We start from the raw sequence: 17194 nt of genomic DNA, 5'->3' as shown, positions 1-17194 counted from the left end.
ATGTCTCAGCCAGCTTAAAATAGTCAAATGGTGTAACAAGTGGTGCTGGTGGAGACGTTTTCTTCCCTTTTTTAAGTATTGGAGGATAGTAAGGTGGTGAGGAATGAGATGGAGACGGAGATTATGCAGTTGGAGTTTATAAGAGTGTGCGTTAGTTGGTACTGAAGAAGAACATGAAGAAGCCAATGCTAGTCCTGTGAAGATTAAGATCCAAATCACTATTTGTTGTGAGAAGAGAATGAAATTAGAAAACATTATCATATCAGAAAATCAAATGTGTCTTCAAAACCATAATGGGACGTCGCAAAATTTAGCCACATTTAATTTTATGATTAGCCACGATACTTTCTAAACTTTTTATTATGGGACCACTTACTTGTATTCATCAATCTTATTGGAGTAGGTAACAAGGGTGATATTTTTTTATAAAAGAAGATGACGAAATTGTATGGTTTAATTTGAGTACCCAAATAATTGAATTTATAGGAAAAATTTCTTTCAATGGGAGGATAAATCATTAATTTGATATTTAAGCAGAGATTTATGACCATGATTAATAGGAATTTATAATCTTTATTTTTGTTTGGGATGATGGATCAACATCATATTTGTTGTTGAGATAACTTATATGTAGGCAACTTTAAAAAAATCATTACATTCTGCTAAAGAAATTTATGCCTCGTGTTTTTTTCTGTCAAGATGCCTCCATGTTTAATTGAGCTTATCAATTTCTAATTTATTTAGCAAACCATAACAAAATATCCAAATTCCATATATGAACGGAATGAAGTTGAAGAAACAATGGAGATTGAGTCCAATGAAACAGATATTATCTCATGTTTCTGGTTTTGATTTTGTGTTACAGGTAAGAAATCAATATGAAGTGATTCTCCATGTCTTCTACACATTGCAAACTCTAAACAAAACCAATTAATAATCTATCTTGCTTATCAAAAAAAAAAAAAAAAAAAAATTAATAATCTATCTTTGTTCAGTAAACAATATTGATTTTTACAGATACTAAATAAATAATATTGATTTTTTTTTTAATCATATTGATTTGTTTCAATAAAAGGATCTTTTAATTGCTTCGCAATGAAGAATGTTAAGATAACAAAGTAATCTTTTCTTTTCTTATATTAATTATTAATGATTAATGATCAATTTAGTTTTAAAAATATTAAGTAGAAGTTACAAGAGAGTTGATTTCACTAATTGCTCTTCACATCTCACACGTCTGTTTTTCTTTCACACTAATTGCTCGGATCAAAATCTCTCTTTGTCCTGTTACAATTTCAAGTAGAGATGGATCAATCTACGACTATGACAAGGGAAAAGGTTAGAAACTACATACACGATGATCTTACATTTTCCATTCTATCAAAATTGCCCCTAAAATCTCTTAAGCGATTTGGATGTGCTTGTAAATCATGGTCTCTTTTATTTGAAAACAATAATTTCATGAGTATTTTTCGCAACAATTTCATATCCAATCATCATTCTTGCTATGAAGATACATCTCTTCTTCTACCAATTGGTGATAAAGTTTTTCATTCACCTTATAGCGATAGATTTGAGAATATGGTCGAATTAGATCTTCCAAATTCATTTCTAGAGGAGAATCCTCATTTTGGTATTTTAGATTCTGGTAGTATTACTGGAATTCTTTGCCTTTACTCACTCAATAATGATAGAATTGTATTTTGGAACCCAACAACAAAAGAATTCAAAGTCATTCCTCCAAGTCCTCTCGAGTCTGTACCACCTTATCAGCAATTTCTCATTTTTCTTCATGGGTTTGGCTATGACCATGTTAGAGATGATTATAAATTGCCGCATGAAGATATATTACATGTATCCTTTTATGAGACATACAGTCTTAGAAGTAACTCTTGGAAAAAACTTGATACATGGCATGATTCTTCTGTGCGGGGAAGTTACTTAGGTGAGCGACTTTACTTGGATGGAAAGTGTAATTGGTGGGACTATATAGATAGTGACCTTCCAAATGTTAAATCAGCCTTGGCGTCATTTGATTTGGCCAATGAAGTGTTCTTTACAACACTTATACCCTTAGACGTGCCTATAGATTTGGCTGATGAATATATGTTTTATCATCACTTGGTGGAGTTATGTGGTTTTATTGCTTTGATCACATGGATTATTGGTACATCTACTTTTGACATATCAATTTTATATGAAGTTGGTGTGAAAGAATCATGGACTAAACTTTTTATTGTTGGACCATTGTCTTGCATTGAGCGTCCTATCGGAACAGGAAAAAAGGGTGGTATATTTTTTACAAAAGAAGATGGTGAAATATTTCTGTTTAACTTGAGCACGCAGAAGATTGAGGAGCTTGGCATTCAAGGAATTTATTCTCATGTGTTATTTTATAGGAAAAATTTTCTTTCATTTGGAGGATAAATCATTAATTTACAATCTTTATTTTTGTTTGGGATGATGGATCAACATCTTATTTGATTTGATGTTGAAATAACTTATATCCAGGCAACTATAAGAAAAATCATTACATTCTGCTGAAGAGATTTATGCCTCTTGTGTTTTTTTTTTTCTTTGTCAAGATGCCTCTATGTTTAATTGTGTGCTTTAATTTTTTTTCTTTCATATTCCAAATCATTAATTAACATGTGTTTAAAGCTTGATGGCCCAGTAATATACCTTATCAATTTCTAATTTATTTTGCAAAATATCCAAATTCCATATATGAATGGAACGAAGTTGAAGAAACAATGGAGATTGAGTCCAATGGAACAGATTTTGCCTCATGTTTCTGGTTTTGATTTTGTGTTGCAGGTAAGAAATCAATTTTAAGTGATTTTCCAAGTCTTTTACACGACAACATATAAGCACAGCTTAACATGATATTGTCATTATGTTGGGTAGGTTGTGGAATACATTATGTGGATTGGTCTTGATTAAATACTATTAACAACGGTGCTTTAGTAAAATTAGAGTTTTTGAATGTAGAGAATTCAAATTCCAAAAGATGCGGCATTTGTAAACTTGCATGAGATGCATTTAATGAAATACTTTCATTACATTTTTGAATGAGTTTATATACCAAAATTTAGGATACAAATGTTCACCTAGTATTGGTTACTTCCCGTTTGCTTTCTAATGCAAATACATTGTTTGTTGAATCCATGTCAGCTACACTGAGATTATAAATCTAGAGAACACCAACTTGAAAGTCACATTTAATGTAAAGGAACTTCATATTAAGTTTCAGCTGAGGCAAAAACTTGTCCTTCCTACATTGACTTGTAGGACACTGGTTCAACTCCAGAAGTCCAATTTATATATATGGAAAACCACTAAAGTGCAATGTGAGGAAGCTCCTGTAAGAATAAATTTACATCAACAAAAGTAAATGAGTATGAAGAGCCAAACAATCATATATCTCAGCTCAAAGTATTGAAGCATGCAGCTTTAGGTATTTAGCATCATTTGAAGATTGCTTCAATTGAGGCAGCATTTTCATAAAACTTTGTTCAGAAAACAAAATAAAATTCAGTGTAAAAATATATATGTATACGCTGAATTCCCGAGTGCGTTATTTTTTCCAATTCAGATATCCCAAAACCATGAAAGAATGAATAAATAACATACTGTTTAGCTAGCTTCTGGATTCTCTCCTCCAATTCTTTATGTGAAAAGTGAGCCTTACTGATAACATTGTTCGGGTCCTCAAGATTCTTAAACGCTGCTCGTTCCACCTTCAAATTGTCTGAATCATAACCCCTATTAAGAAAACGCTTACTACTTCCATTCGATTTAACATTCATCCGTCCATTTGTATTAATCAAACTCTGAATTTCACTATACCTTTTACCAGGACCACTATCCATAGCTTTTTTTCTATCTACAAAACTATCTTTATGCGAAAAGTGAGCCTTACTTATAACATTGTTAGGGCCCTCAAGATTCTTAAATGCTGCTCGTTCCACCTCCAAATTGTCCGAATCATAACCCCTATTAACAAAACGCTTACTACTTCCATTCGGTTTTACATTCATCCGTCCATTACTATTCGTCAAACTCTCAATTTCACGATACCTTTTACCAGGACCACCATCCATAGGTTTTTTTCTATCTACAAAACTATCACTACCAAGGGTTGCACCCTTTCTACTATGATCTCTTTCTCTTCTACCAAAACCCTCTTCTTCTGACATCTTTGAAGAATATAAACCATAATTGACCTCCCTCTCTGCAACACTCTCACCACGGCCACCATTCGAACTACTACTTCCATTTGATTTGACATTCATCCGTCCATTTCTATTCGTCAAACTCTCAATTTCACTATATCTTTTACCAGGACCACGATCCATAGGTTTTTTTCTGTCTACAAAACTATCACCGCCAAGGGTTTTACCCTTTCTATTATGATCTCTTTCTCTTCTACCAAAACCCTCTTCTTCGGACATCTTTGAAGAATATAACCCATAATTGGCTCCCCTCTCTACAACACTCCCACCACGGCTACCCTTTGAATTAGACCTAATTATCTTATTGCTAATCCCTCCACTACAGTTATCAGATTTCGGCTCTATACTATGACTCGAACTATTCATCTTTGTCCTATAATCAAGATTTCTTTCTTTCTCACCATTTTCATTCTTAAACCCTTTATTCAATTTTCCTGTTTCTGCGTCATCATCTTCAAAAGGTGCATCTTTCCTACGAATTTTGGGTCCTCCGTTGGAGTGAGTGGTGAAATGGGAAGGGAATGAGAGCATGGTGATGGTTGTGGTATGTCAAATTATCACCTCCTTATCTTCTCCAGTTCTCCTGCCTGCCTAAACCCCAAAGGAGTACTAACCTTCGATTAAATTATTTTCGAGTTTATCCGAATAGCTTATGCAAATACCTGTATATGTATTTTAAGTTTTGTCGAGGTAGTTTATGACAAAATAATTTATAAAAATATAATTTTCACTAGTGTAATCTTTAAATCTAATTTATATTGCATAAACTAAAAAATAAGTTAATTCAGAGGAGACCTTAATCATATGGGAACTTATTCGAAACTACAAAGTCATTAAACTCACGTGCATAAGATGAGTTGAAGTTCAAACTCCGATCATATTGTATGGAAACTTCGTATTTATATCATAATAATAAAAAAAAAATTAAAGTTTTTTTTTGCAAAAATATTAGAGTATTTTATTAGATAAAATTAATTAATTTTTAAACTCTTCTTTTTAAAACTATAAATAAATAAATGAAACTTGTTTTATCAATTAAATAGGAAGTTGATGAAGCTCAAGGGCTATTGCTTGCTTTTTAATGGATCCATAACTTGCAAATAGAAGTTGTTGATTTTGAGCCGGCTTAATTAGTTAAATGGTCTCTTAAAGACATTTTAGGTTTCACAATAGTCCCTTAAAAAAAAATTGTTTTGATCCCTTAAAAATATTTCTGTTAGTCACAATAGTCCTCTCCGTTAATTTGTTTCTATATAAACTATTTGATCATTTTGTTAAAAATGGTGATTTTGTTAAAGAAAAATAGCAATCTTTTCGGGTCTTTGGCTGAAGTGGTTTTATTCTTAAAGGAAAAACTCAAGATGATAAAGGCAGATTTGAGGTGTTGGCACTGGATTCATACTTTGAACATTGACAGTAATATTCAGGGCGCAAAAAACCGTTTAGAGACTTTGGATGTTATTGGGGAAAGGCGCAGGTTGGAGGATGATGAGGAGGCTAAATTACACCTTTTATCGGCTGACATATTGACTTTCTCAAAATTATAAGCTAGTATGCAATGGCAGAAATCGTGTGTAACCTAGCTGAAGGAAGGCGACGCAAATTCAAAAATCGTAAGCGCTCCAATTCGTTAATATCCTTAACAGTTGATGGGGCTTCAGTTGAAGGGGTGGCAAAGGTGCGACAAATTGTTTATCAACATTTCAAAAATCATTTTCAGAAGAAACTGCATAGTAGGCCGGACATTGGTGGTTTGGTGTTCAACTCGGTTTCTGAGATGGAAGGGGCTGATCTAATTAAAACCTTCTTTATGGAAGAAATTAAAGTGGCTATTTGGGATTTTGATAGTTTCAGATGTCCTGGACTAGATGGTATAAATCTAGGCTTTTTTAAGGATTTTTGGGATGTGTTGAAGGTTGATTTGTTGAATTTTTTTGCCGAATTTCATTGTAATGGTAAGCTTACTAAAAGTCTCAACTCTACCTTTATAGCTTTGATTCCAAAGGTCGTGAGTCCGCAGAGGGTTGCTGATTTCCGTCCAATTACTTTGGTGAGCAGTGTTTATAAAATTCTTTCCAAAGTGTTGGCAAATAGGTTGAGAAATGTAATTGGTAATGTTGTCTCTACAATGCAGTCTGATTTTATTAAGAGTAGACAAATTTTGGATGTTATTTTAATAGCAAATGAAATTGTTGATGATGCCAAGAGAGCAAAGAAAGATATGCTCCTTTTTAAAGTAGATTTTGAGAAGGTGTACGATTATGTGGATTGGGGGTATCGTGAAGAGGTGATGTATAAAATGAATTTTCTGGTTGTATGGCGTGGTTGGATTATGGAGTGTGTCACGATCGCAACAACTTCGGTGTTGGTTAATGGGAGTCTGACAGACGAGTTTTGTTTTGAGAGAGGATTACACCAAGGGGACCCACTCTCCCTTTTCTCGTTTCTGTTCGCACCAGAGGGACTTAATTTTATGAATGTCAGCCTTGGTTTTCAATGGAATTTTCACTCCTTATAGTATTGGACCGCAAAATGTTGTGCCTGTCTCTCATCTTCAGTTTGCGGATGACATATTGCTGGGGGTTAAAAGTTGGGCTAATGTCTGATCATTGAAGGCGGTTTTAATTTTATTTGAATCCATCTCGGGATTGAAAGTCAATTTCAACAAAAGTATGTTATTTGGTGTTAATGTTAATGATTCTTGGCTTCATGAGGTGGCATCGGTAATGAAGTGCAAGCATGGCCGACTTCCTTTTCTTTATTTTGGGCTGCCTATTGGCGGAGATCCGTGGAAGTTACAGTTTTGGTTCCTGTTGGTTGATAGGATTGGTAACCGTTTGTCTGGATGGGAAGCTCTATTCATCTAAGTGTTACTCGGTTAAATCAGCATATTCTTACTTAACTGCGACTGATATCAATCTTAATGAAGAGTTTGATTGCTTTTTGTGGCTAAATTCGGTTCCTCCGAAGGTGAATATTTTTGTCTGGCGTCTTTTTTTTAGTAGACTACCTACTAAGGACAATCTTCACAAGAGAGGTGTTATTGATGCTACTCAGCTCTCGTGTGCGACTTTGTGTGGCAAGGTAGAAGACATAGATCATTTGTTTTTCAGTGTGATGTTTATGGTCGTCTATGGCTTCTGGTTTCAAAGTGGCTAGGATTCAAGTCGGTTTTTCATGGCAACACTGGTTTACATTCTGCTCAGTTTTGTGGTCTTGGAGGCGTTTCCAAAAGCACAAGAACCGCGTTTACCATCATTTGGATTTTGGTACTTTTTGTTATTTGAAAAGATCGCAACAGAAGGATTTTCAAATCCAGGTTTGATTTGGTTGAGATGCTGGCAGAGAAGGTTAAGCTTCAAACGTATTGGTGGCTGAAATCGTGCTACATTTTGTTCGATTTTGACTACTTTTATTGGACGCTGAATCATTTATGTTTATTTTCAAGCTCTTTGTAATTTTTATTGTTTTTCTGGCTAGTTGTGGCTTAACAATTGTATAATGTTTACTTTGCAGTTTCTCTCTGGCACATCTTGTGCTTGAGGGGCTGTCTGTAACATCCCTAATTTTTATCCAAGATATTCGTAGGAAAAACTCTATTTCTTGAAAAAGCGTGACTGGTTTTTTTTTGTTTACTAAAGAATAATAATCATTTGAACTTTATAATTAATGATTGTACAACGAGAAAAGTTTTCTTTTAAATTACAAATTAATAAAACCCAAGTTTGTTTATCCCCACACACGTACAAGCAACACATCAACTTCACACTTCATCTTTAGTACCTACAACAATAATCATGTAAGGGTCAATTTCCTTATCCATATTTAATCATACTCACCATAAGAAAAATGTTATAAAACAATAACAAAACTCTTCACCAATCAAAAGATTTTCAAAAACATATAATTAACTTATTGTTCAAAATTGGTTGGTCAGATGATGCAATGCAATGTGACATCAAATACTACATGTTATGCGAGACACATGATCCGGATAAGAGAACACATACCAATGAGAAAACATGCCACAAAGGCCCAAAAAGCATCATACTAGCCGCAAAGGCTCTTGCCACAAAGGCCCGAAAAACGTCATACTAACCACAAAGTACATACTACACATACTACACAGACTCCACTATACTCATCTACTATATATGATGCATGTCTCATGTACGAAAATCATTTCCTTCTTCAAAACCAAAAAGCAATACCATAATACTAAAGGAACCAAAACAGTTTATTTACTTATATCATCTTAGGTAAAAACAAGTGATGAGTGATGACCATCATAAATATAACAAGACATTCACGGCCAAATCACAAAACACAAGCAACACACATGAACCGAAGTAAATATATATATTACCGTAAACAACAAACGATGCTCCATAGTTAAATACAAAATTCAAATTAATTTCTTCACTAGTTTCTTTTAATCAATTTTCTCTTAATAGACAAAGGTTCTACTAGCATGAGTGTATGAGAAGAAGTCCTTACCTTGACCGTTTTCCTTCCTAACATGACTTCGTCAAAATTTCATAGTACGAATTAATGTTGGAAACGTAAAAAACATGGGACTAACGATATAATTAAAAAATTGTAGGGATTATTTTTAGAAGTCCGTCAAAATATACAGACTAAAAACATATTAAACTCTAATTTAAATGATGCATCGGATGGCCAAGTTGTAAAGTCTTGCCCCTTCAACCTGAGGTACTATACATTCAATTAATCAATTTCCAGTAGACACACTTTCGAACAACAAATGAAAGTGAGTGATCACATATAAAAAGCATTTAAGAAAATTTATAATTTATTGTCAAAAAAAGAAAAGAAAATTTATAATTTAATGAAAAATAAAAATTAAATAAAAAAATTAATGGATACTTAAAATGATAAGATATATATGTGCACAATGAAATCGGAATATTTTATATAACTGCTTAGAGCATCTCCAATAAGGATATCTAAGAGGGTTTCATAGAGTAATGATACGGTACCTTAACTTTTTTATCATTGGAGTTCCATGACGTGGCACAGATGATATCAAAATTGATGATACCGGTACCTTAAATAAGGTATCGTATCATCAATTTAATGTTATTATTATCCAATTTAATAGCTTCCATATATGTCAAAACATTATCATTTGTCATTAATGTATGATACTCAAAATGTGGTATCACCATTGGAGTAAAATATGTATGAGTTGCATAAATATTACATGACATTATAGGGACCACTTGTTAGTAATGTATGATACTCAAAATGGTATCACCATTGGAGATGCTCTTAATTAAGTTTCTTGATTATATTAAAGGAACCTTTATATAAAAATAATAAAATAATTTATATTCTTCATTTAATTCTATAAAAAGATTTTTTTGTCAAGTAGTTAGGTCGCTAGAAATTTCATGCGGAAGAGTAGGATGACCATAGTTCAAACCCGGCCCCCGACATGCATATATAATGTAATGTTCTGTCAACTATAAAATGATATTTAATTGATTCTCGATTAAAAAGTGCGGAGATAACAAAGTAAGTATTTTCTTATATTTATTAATTAATTAATAATGATCAATTTAGTTTTAAAATATTAAATCGAATTTATAAGAGAGTTGATTTCCCTGATTGCTCTTCTCATCTCACACTAATTGCTCGGATCAAGATCTCTCTTTGTGCACCTGTTACAATTTCAAGTACGTAGAGATGGATAAATCTACGACTATGTGTTTACGTTGGTATTTGGTAAACAACCGCTAGTTTAAGTATTTAAACTCGCGAGATCAACTAGTAAATCTCAGGACAATTTTGTGTTTATTCGTTTCAAGAAAACTGTTTGAATGTTCGTTTGACTAAGGAAACAAACACTTAGGAATTAAAATATTTTAAAGCATACAAGAGAAACTAATTCGAATCGCCTCGAAGTAGCAGTTTCTCAAGCAAGTATCTGGATTCAGACTTAGAAAAAATTACTGGAAAACAAATTGCATTGCATTGAATGAAAAACAATTACAAATAAAGATGGTTCACAAAACATACATTTCTCCTTCGAATTCCGTTCGTTCGATCGCTGAGTACTTAGAATTTTTAGAGAGAATGTTTGTATAAATTTTGTGACCCTTGTTCCAAATGAAAAACTACTATAAATACTACTACTAAGTGGTAACTGTTTCTCGATCATCTGGACGCTCCTTCATTTGCCACGTCGACCACGTTCTCCACTTTCATCTTTCATTCCTTCAGCGCGCGCCAAGATCTTTTGGGCCATTCGTTGTTTCTTTTTTGGGCTTGGCCCAACTATCTCTCGATTCGATTTTGCGCCTTCGATAGCCTCCTGGTAAAACCAAAACTATACGCATCTTCTACAGCTCTCGAAACGCTTTTCTGCTTCGACATAGGGAGTTCTCGACATCAACTTTGAAAGTTTTGTTTTGATAATATAACCCCCAAAATAAATATTGGACCCACCAATTATATTTAATTGATAAATACCAAATTTATGTCCAACAAATTGCCCCCCAAAAATGCCATTTTCGACGGTGTCTATCGAAAGAGGAAGTGGCATTTTTGAAAGTATTAATGGATAACTTTCTTTTCCATTTATCTCTCCTATCGTTTAGGCTGCCAACCTTTCCAATGAACAAAGGCCAACTGTTGATGGCGAACATTCCACTACCAATCAACCACAACCAAGTGGGTCAAACCATGAGTCCAGTTCACCCAGTGCTGACCTTTTCGACTCTGATGATGGGAACTCCTGCATTGGTGATTCACTTGGTGAAGAGGGAACCTCTGTGTCGAAACCTCCTCCTACTGTTGTCTTACCGGCTGAACTTGCCAAAGAGCTAAGAGATTTAACCCCGGCAGATGCACTCAACAAGCTTTTATCAAGTCATGGCGCCTCTAGCTCTGCTGTTGGGAACACGGAAGACAAGGAAGATGCACTTGCGCAAGAACAGTTTGAGCACGAAATCAGATTTAGGCGAGAGATCCTTAATGGGGATATGCTGGGCCTGCTTGAACATGATTCTTCTATATACTACAATATCAAAGCCCTGTTTCGCAAGCTGCAGAACCCAAGGACTGACGAAGCCATGTTCCTTTTAGTGACTCAGGCTGAAACCTTTTTAGAACAATTCGTTAGTCAGTCTCAGCTCCTAACCAGGACTAGCAGCCTTTTGACATCTCTGCTTGCAACCCAGCAGCACCATTTCGAGCAAGCTAATAATTGCAATGCAGAAGTCACAACTATCAAAGCTGCCTCTGATGAAGCTCTTGAGCAGCTTGTGGCTTGTGAGAATAATATTGCTCAATGGCAATCTGAAATCGAAGCGCTGAAGGAAAAGGTTCGACAGGAAGAGGCTAAGATGGAAAAGCTAGCTGCAGTAGCTATCGAAGCACAAAAGGTCAAGCTTGATGAACTAGCACGTGAAGGCATCCAACATTACAGTGATGGCCTAGCTGTCCAGAAACGAGTTGAGCACCTTGCTAGTGATAAAAACATGCTACAGCGTAAACTGGTGTCTATTCGAACTCAGTATTACCAATTCCAAGCAGCCAATCGAAAGCCTCCTTCACCATCTCAACAACAACCTTGACTTTATAAATTTTCTTTTTGTCTTAAGTTTTTTGTTCTCTTTTGGATGTTGTAATTGTGAATCTTCTAACACTAGCAACTGTCGAACAATTTCGCACATGCTTTTTGAATATATGCCCGTTTTGACTTTTTAATGCTGCATGTTTATATATTGGCTGAGTCTTTTATTCCTTTGTTGTTGTTTGCTTTCCTTCTTTTGGGCCACTCTCCCAAGCCTTATTAACGGCACTTTGTAAGGAATGAAGCGAACATGTTCCCAAAGCAGTCAACATAATTGACTACATAGCTTCAAGCATTAATGCAATGGCATTTCCCATGCAAACTGACCGTGGTTAGTTGTAACTGCCTAGCTATTAACGCGTATTAACCCTTCTATAAATACCCACGCCTTGCAACTCTTTTGTTCAGCACTTTGCACCAATTAACGCATCAACACCTCTCCACAAAGAATGGATAGCAAGAAAAATCTTCCTTCCTCTACCCCGGGCTCAAGTACACCACGTCCTCTTGGAAGGGGACGAACCAAGATTCCAGCTTCCAAACCTCCACGCACTAGAATCTTTCGCCCTAGGCCGGCACCAGCTAAGGTAGTAGAAACCATCATTCTCTCTTCTGATTCTTCAAGCTCTAGTTCAGATGATGAAGATGAGGATTACCTTGAGTTCCTCAGTACCCTAGAGCCTGATGAAGAATACCCAGGAACTCCAACTCCTTCTTCTGAGGATGAAGACTCTCAGATCTCAGAACTTTCCAATTCTGATTCGAAGGATGAGGGAACTCGGGTTCAGGGTAAACCTTAAGTGGTTATCTTTCAACAATTCAACCATTTCTTGTATTTTCTTGAACATTCTTGAATGATTGGTTGTATTGTTGATTTTATACGGAATAAAACTTGATTATTGGCATTTCCTTTTACCATTTCGCAAATTTTACTCTTGCGTTATTCATTTTTTATGGTTATTTCTTGCAACATTGGCTTGTACTTCTTTAAATATTTGCCATTCATATTGACTGAACGTTTCTCAGGGGTTAACTCTTCAATCTCATAAGCTCCATTTGACAAAACTTGAGAAATCTTAAATGGTCCTTCCCAATTGGGTGACCATTTTCCAAAGACTCGATCTCGTCTGTCCATGGGGAGGATGACTTTCCAAACTAAGTCTCCTACGTCAAAGAGTTTGGATTTAACCCTTTTGTTATATGCTCTAGCAATTCGCTCTTTTTGTCGAATCAAAGCATCTAACGCCTGCAACCTTTCCTCGTCCACGTCTGTTAACTCATCTAACATTATGTTCTCATAGTGGTCAGGGGGTAGTTCCCATTGCCTTTGTACTCGAATCGACTGCATCATTATTTCAACAGGTAACACGGCATCGTGACCATATGTTAGTCGAAAAGGTGTCGAACCTGTTGACTCTTTAGGAGAATTCCTACACGCCCATAGGACTTGATCCAAGGTCTTATGCCAATTCTTTGGCTTTTGGGCAACGTGCTTTTTAATTAAACTAATTATAACCTTGTTGGCTGCTTCAACTTGGCCATTTGCTTGAGCATAGTAAGGCGTCGAAGTCATTAGCTTAAAACCCAATTGTTCAGCAAAATCTTGCATCTTTCGACCAACAAACACCGTTCCTTGGTCTGTAGTGATCGTCTCAGGAAGCCCAAACCTATAAATAATATGATCTTGGATAAAATTGATCACTGTTTCCTGATCCACGTTTGTTAGGGCAACAGCCTCTATCCATTTGGTAAAATAATCAATCCCAACTAGTATATAACGTTGGTTCTTGGATGACGCGGGCTTTATCTCACCAATTAAATCTAAAGCCCACCCTCTGAAAGGCCAAGGTTTGATAATCGAATGCAACTCACTGGCAGGAACGCGTTGTATCCCTGCGTGTTTTTGACACTCTTGACAGCCTTTCGCATATTCTATGCAGTCCTTAAGCATGGAAGGCCAATACAAACCTTGTCGAAACAAAAGCCATTTCATTTTATGGCCTGCTTGATGGGCACCACAGGCTCCACTATGGGCATTTGAAATTGCTACATACGCTTCGTTTTCATTTAGGCATTTCAACAAAACCCCTTCAGGAGTCTTCTTAAATAGTTCATTTCCCATGATTGTGTAGTTCAAGGCTCTATACTTAACTTTCCTATCGGCTGTACCTGTTGGATTTTCTATGTATTTAACAATGGGTTGTCTCCAGTCCGTGTCAGCCAAATTGTCGATCACGAAGACTTCAGTCATTGCTTCATCAAAGTGTGCATCAGCCCTTTCGGACTCCCTTTCGACATTTAGCTCATTTGCCCCCAGCTGATGGGGTATTACCTCACCTGAGATTAGTTTTTCTTTAATTTCAACTATCTCATCTAATTTTTTCCCCGTTACCTTATAACCAGAAGCAATTTGGGCTAAGTCATTTGCTTCTTGGTTTTCGATCCGAGGCACGTGTTGAATGTCACATGAATCAAATCGTTTTAGTAGCGAGAAGGCAATGACAAAATATTTCATCAAGTGTTCTTGAATGCATTTATATTCCTTTGTCAATTGTCTTATTACTAACTCAGAATCTCCTCTGATTTTAACATGTTTTGCCCCCAAGTCCAAAATAATCTTTAGACCTACAATTAAAGCCTCGTATTCGGCTTCATTATTGGAGCAAGTTCCATTAATCTTGTACTTAAACTTTGTTGGAATCTTTGAAGGAGAAATGATTAAGATTCCAATTCCTGTACCATGTTTGTGCTTCGAGCCATCAAAGTATAATACCCAAGGTTCATGTTCTACGTATGTTATTGGGGTCTCAACCACCGAGTGGTCAACAAGAAAGTCAGCCACTACTTGACCTTTTACAGCCCTCAGGGGTTGGTACGTCAATGAATATTCAGTTAAAGCTAACGCCCATTTCCCAATTCGACTATGCAAAATTGGTTTTAATAACATATGTTTAATGATGTCAAAATGAGAATAAACATAAACATGAACTGGTTTGATATATTGCTTAAGTTTGGTACAAGAGAAATACAAACATAGACAAAGCTTTTCAATTGGACTATATCTAGTCTCAGCATCATTCAAGATTCTACTTAGATAGTAAATAGCCTTTTCTACGCCATTTTCATCCTCTTGTGCGAGCATGCTTCCAATAGTCGAATCTGACGCTGCAATGTACAACTTCATTGCTTTGTTTCGAATAGGAGGCATTAAAGTTGGAGGCTTTGACAAGTATGCCTTGATATCATCAAATGCCTTTTGTTGTTCCGTTCCCCATTCAAATACATCACCTTTCTTGAGCCTCAGCAGTGGAGAAAAAGGGTGAGCTCTGCCACTTAGGTTTGATATAAACCTTCTCAAGAAATTGACCTTTCCTAGCAAAGATTGAAGCTGTTTCTTTGTTCCTGGAGGTTCTGTCTCCATGATAGCTTTTGTCTTATTTTGATTAATTTCTATGCCCTTCTTATGCACGACAAAGCCAAGGAAATCTCCTGCATGTACACAAAAAGCACATTTCAGTGGATTCATTTTTAATCCACATTTTCTCATTCTTTCGAACGATTTTTTAAGATGTTCGATATGTTCATCCTGGGAAGAGGATTTCACAACAATATCATCAATGTAAACTTGCATAAATATTTCGATAAAATCATGAAAAATTAAGTTCATGGCTCTTTGGTATGTTGCTCCAGCATTTTTTAATCCAAAAGGCATCACTATCCACTCATAGGTGCCTAAAGCGCCAGGGCAACGAAATGCGGTTTTTGGCACATCATCTTCATCAATAAAGATTTGATTATAACCTGAATAGCCATCTAACATACTCAAATATTCATGCCCTGCTGCTGAGTCAACTAACATTTCGGCTACAGGCATGGAATATTCATCCTTAGGTGTAGCATTATTCAAATCTCTAAAGTCTATGCAAACCCTAAGTGATCCGTTTTTCTTAATAACAGGAACAATGTTAGCTAACCATTCCACATACCTGGTTGTTCGAATGAACTTGCATTTGAGCAACCTTTCGATTTCTGCTTTGATCTTTGTCATGATTTCCGGTGCAAACCTCCTTGGAAGCTGCTTTACAGGTTTCTTATCTGGTCGAAGGGGTAGCCTATGCTCGACAAGATTTCTGCTTAACCCAGGCATCTCGTTATAGTCCCATGCAAAGCAGTCTCTGTATGTCTTAAGCAACTCGACCATTTTTTCTCTCAAGGTTGGGTCTATATTGGCACTAATGTAAGTTGGCCTTTTAACAGAGCCATCTCCAATATCAACCTCCTGCAAAGGGTCTTGGGCTTGCATTCTCTGAATCGAACTATGTGGATCTTTCTCAAAACCCAAAGGCTCATCATCATAGATGCAATCTAACCTTTGCTCTTTCCCATCATTTACTTCACTAGCCTCCAAGGCCAGTTCATCCCTTAAGTCATCGTTGGCTTCGACAGCCATATTTTCTTGAACATTAATGGCTTCAAGAGCCATTTTGATTCTATTCTCGACTGCGTAAGCCGTAATTCGATCCCATGCTGGGGACTCAATCATCAAACTCATCATGGTTGACCCATCCAGACACTGGTGGGTATGCATCCTCACACAAGGGTTTCTCTATGTCTTCCCTTTCCCAACAAAAGCCATGGGTTGGATGCAACTTAACTGAGTGGTATACATTTTTTGATACCACTTCATTTGGATCGAAGGCAGCATCTTGCTCACCACAAGGAGCAATCGAGGCCAGGTTTTTGTCGAAATTCTGTAAAGTCACAGTGCCTGTCTCTGAAACATATGCACTCTGATCTGCTTCTACGTTCTCGACTAAACCATCTTCTCTCCAGATGATTAATCTTTGGTGCATGGTTGAGGGAACAGCTCCAACACCATGTATCCATTCTCTACCTAATAACAGATTGTAATTAGGTTTGGCAGCTATGACCATAAATAAGGTCTTTCGAACTGTACTACCAACACAAACTTCCAACTGCACTGCCCCCAGGGAATGACCAGTTTTTCCTTCATAGTTGGCCAACACCACATTGTGGGAATGAAGGTCTGTGTCATAGAGACCTAATTTCTTCAACATGAAGTGAGGCATGATATTCACCACGGCTCCTCCATCCACTAAGACTTTATTGATTCCCACACCATTGACTTTTGCCCTAATAAACAAAGCCTTCAAGTGGTTCTGCATTCCCAGATCTGGCTTTTCGAAGACAGCTTTTTGCTCTTCGACACAACCATTTTGCATAACATAATAACACATTGGCTTATGATCAGCCAAATTGAGGGCTTCGAAGTCCTCTTCCAGCTCATTGACTTCAGTAGGTATATCATATTCCAATGGCAGAATCGACACCACATTGA

General features: G+C 36.2%; 2 protein-coding genes across 2 annotated transcripts in view; one reads left to right on the top strand and one right to left on the bottom strand.

Annotated features, from left to right (window-relative positions):
* The first annotated feature begins 1231 nt into the window (after positions 1–1231).
* Positions 1232–2703, top strand: LOC123920047 (F-box/kelch-repeat protein At3g06240-like). Its single transcript, XM_045972136.1, has one exon. The coding sequence runs from the start codon at positions 1306–1308 to the stop codon at positions 2425–2427; it is 1122 nt and encodes a 373-aa protein (XP_045828092.1). The 5' UTR covers positions 1232–1305; the 3' UTR covers positions 2428–2703.
* A 321-nt stretch (positions 2704–3024) lies between these two features.
* Positions 3025–17194, bottom strand: part of LOC123920045 — a 28088-nt gene continuing 13918 nt past the window's right edge. Inside the window, exon 2 of the mRNA XM_045972135.1 lies at positions 3025–4796. Within this exon, the coding sequence (XP_045828091.1) occupies positions 3516–4766 (1251 nt within the window). The 5' untranslated portion in view covers positions 4767–4796 and the 3' untranslated portion in view covers positions 3025–3515. The remainder of the gene's footprint in view (positions 4797–17194) is intronic.

This window comes from Trifolium pratense, linkage group LG4 (genome assembly GCF_020283565.1).
Source record: "Trifolium pratense cultivar HEN17-A07 linkage group LG4, ARS_RC_1.1, whole genome shotgun sequence".
In the NCBI taxonomy this organism is placed as follows: domain Eukaryota; kingdom Viridiplantae; phylum Streptophyta; class Magnoliopsida; order Fabales; family Fabaceae; genus Trifolium; species Trifolium pratense.
Note: the sequence above shows the minus strand (reverse complement) of the source record. Positions and strands in the feature narration are given on the sequence as shown.

Coding starts and splice junctions, on each gene's coding strand:
- LOC123920047 (XM_045972136.1), top strand. CDS start 1,306: ATGGATCAATCTACGACTATGACAAGGGAAAAGGTTAGAAACTACATA.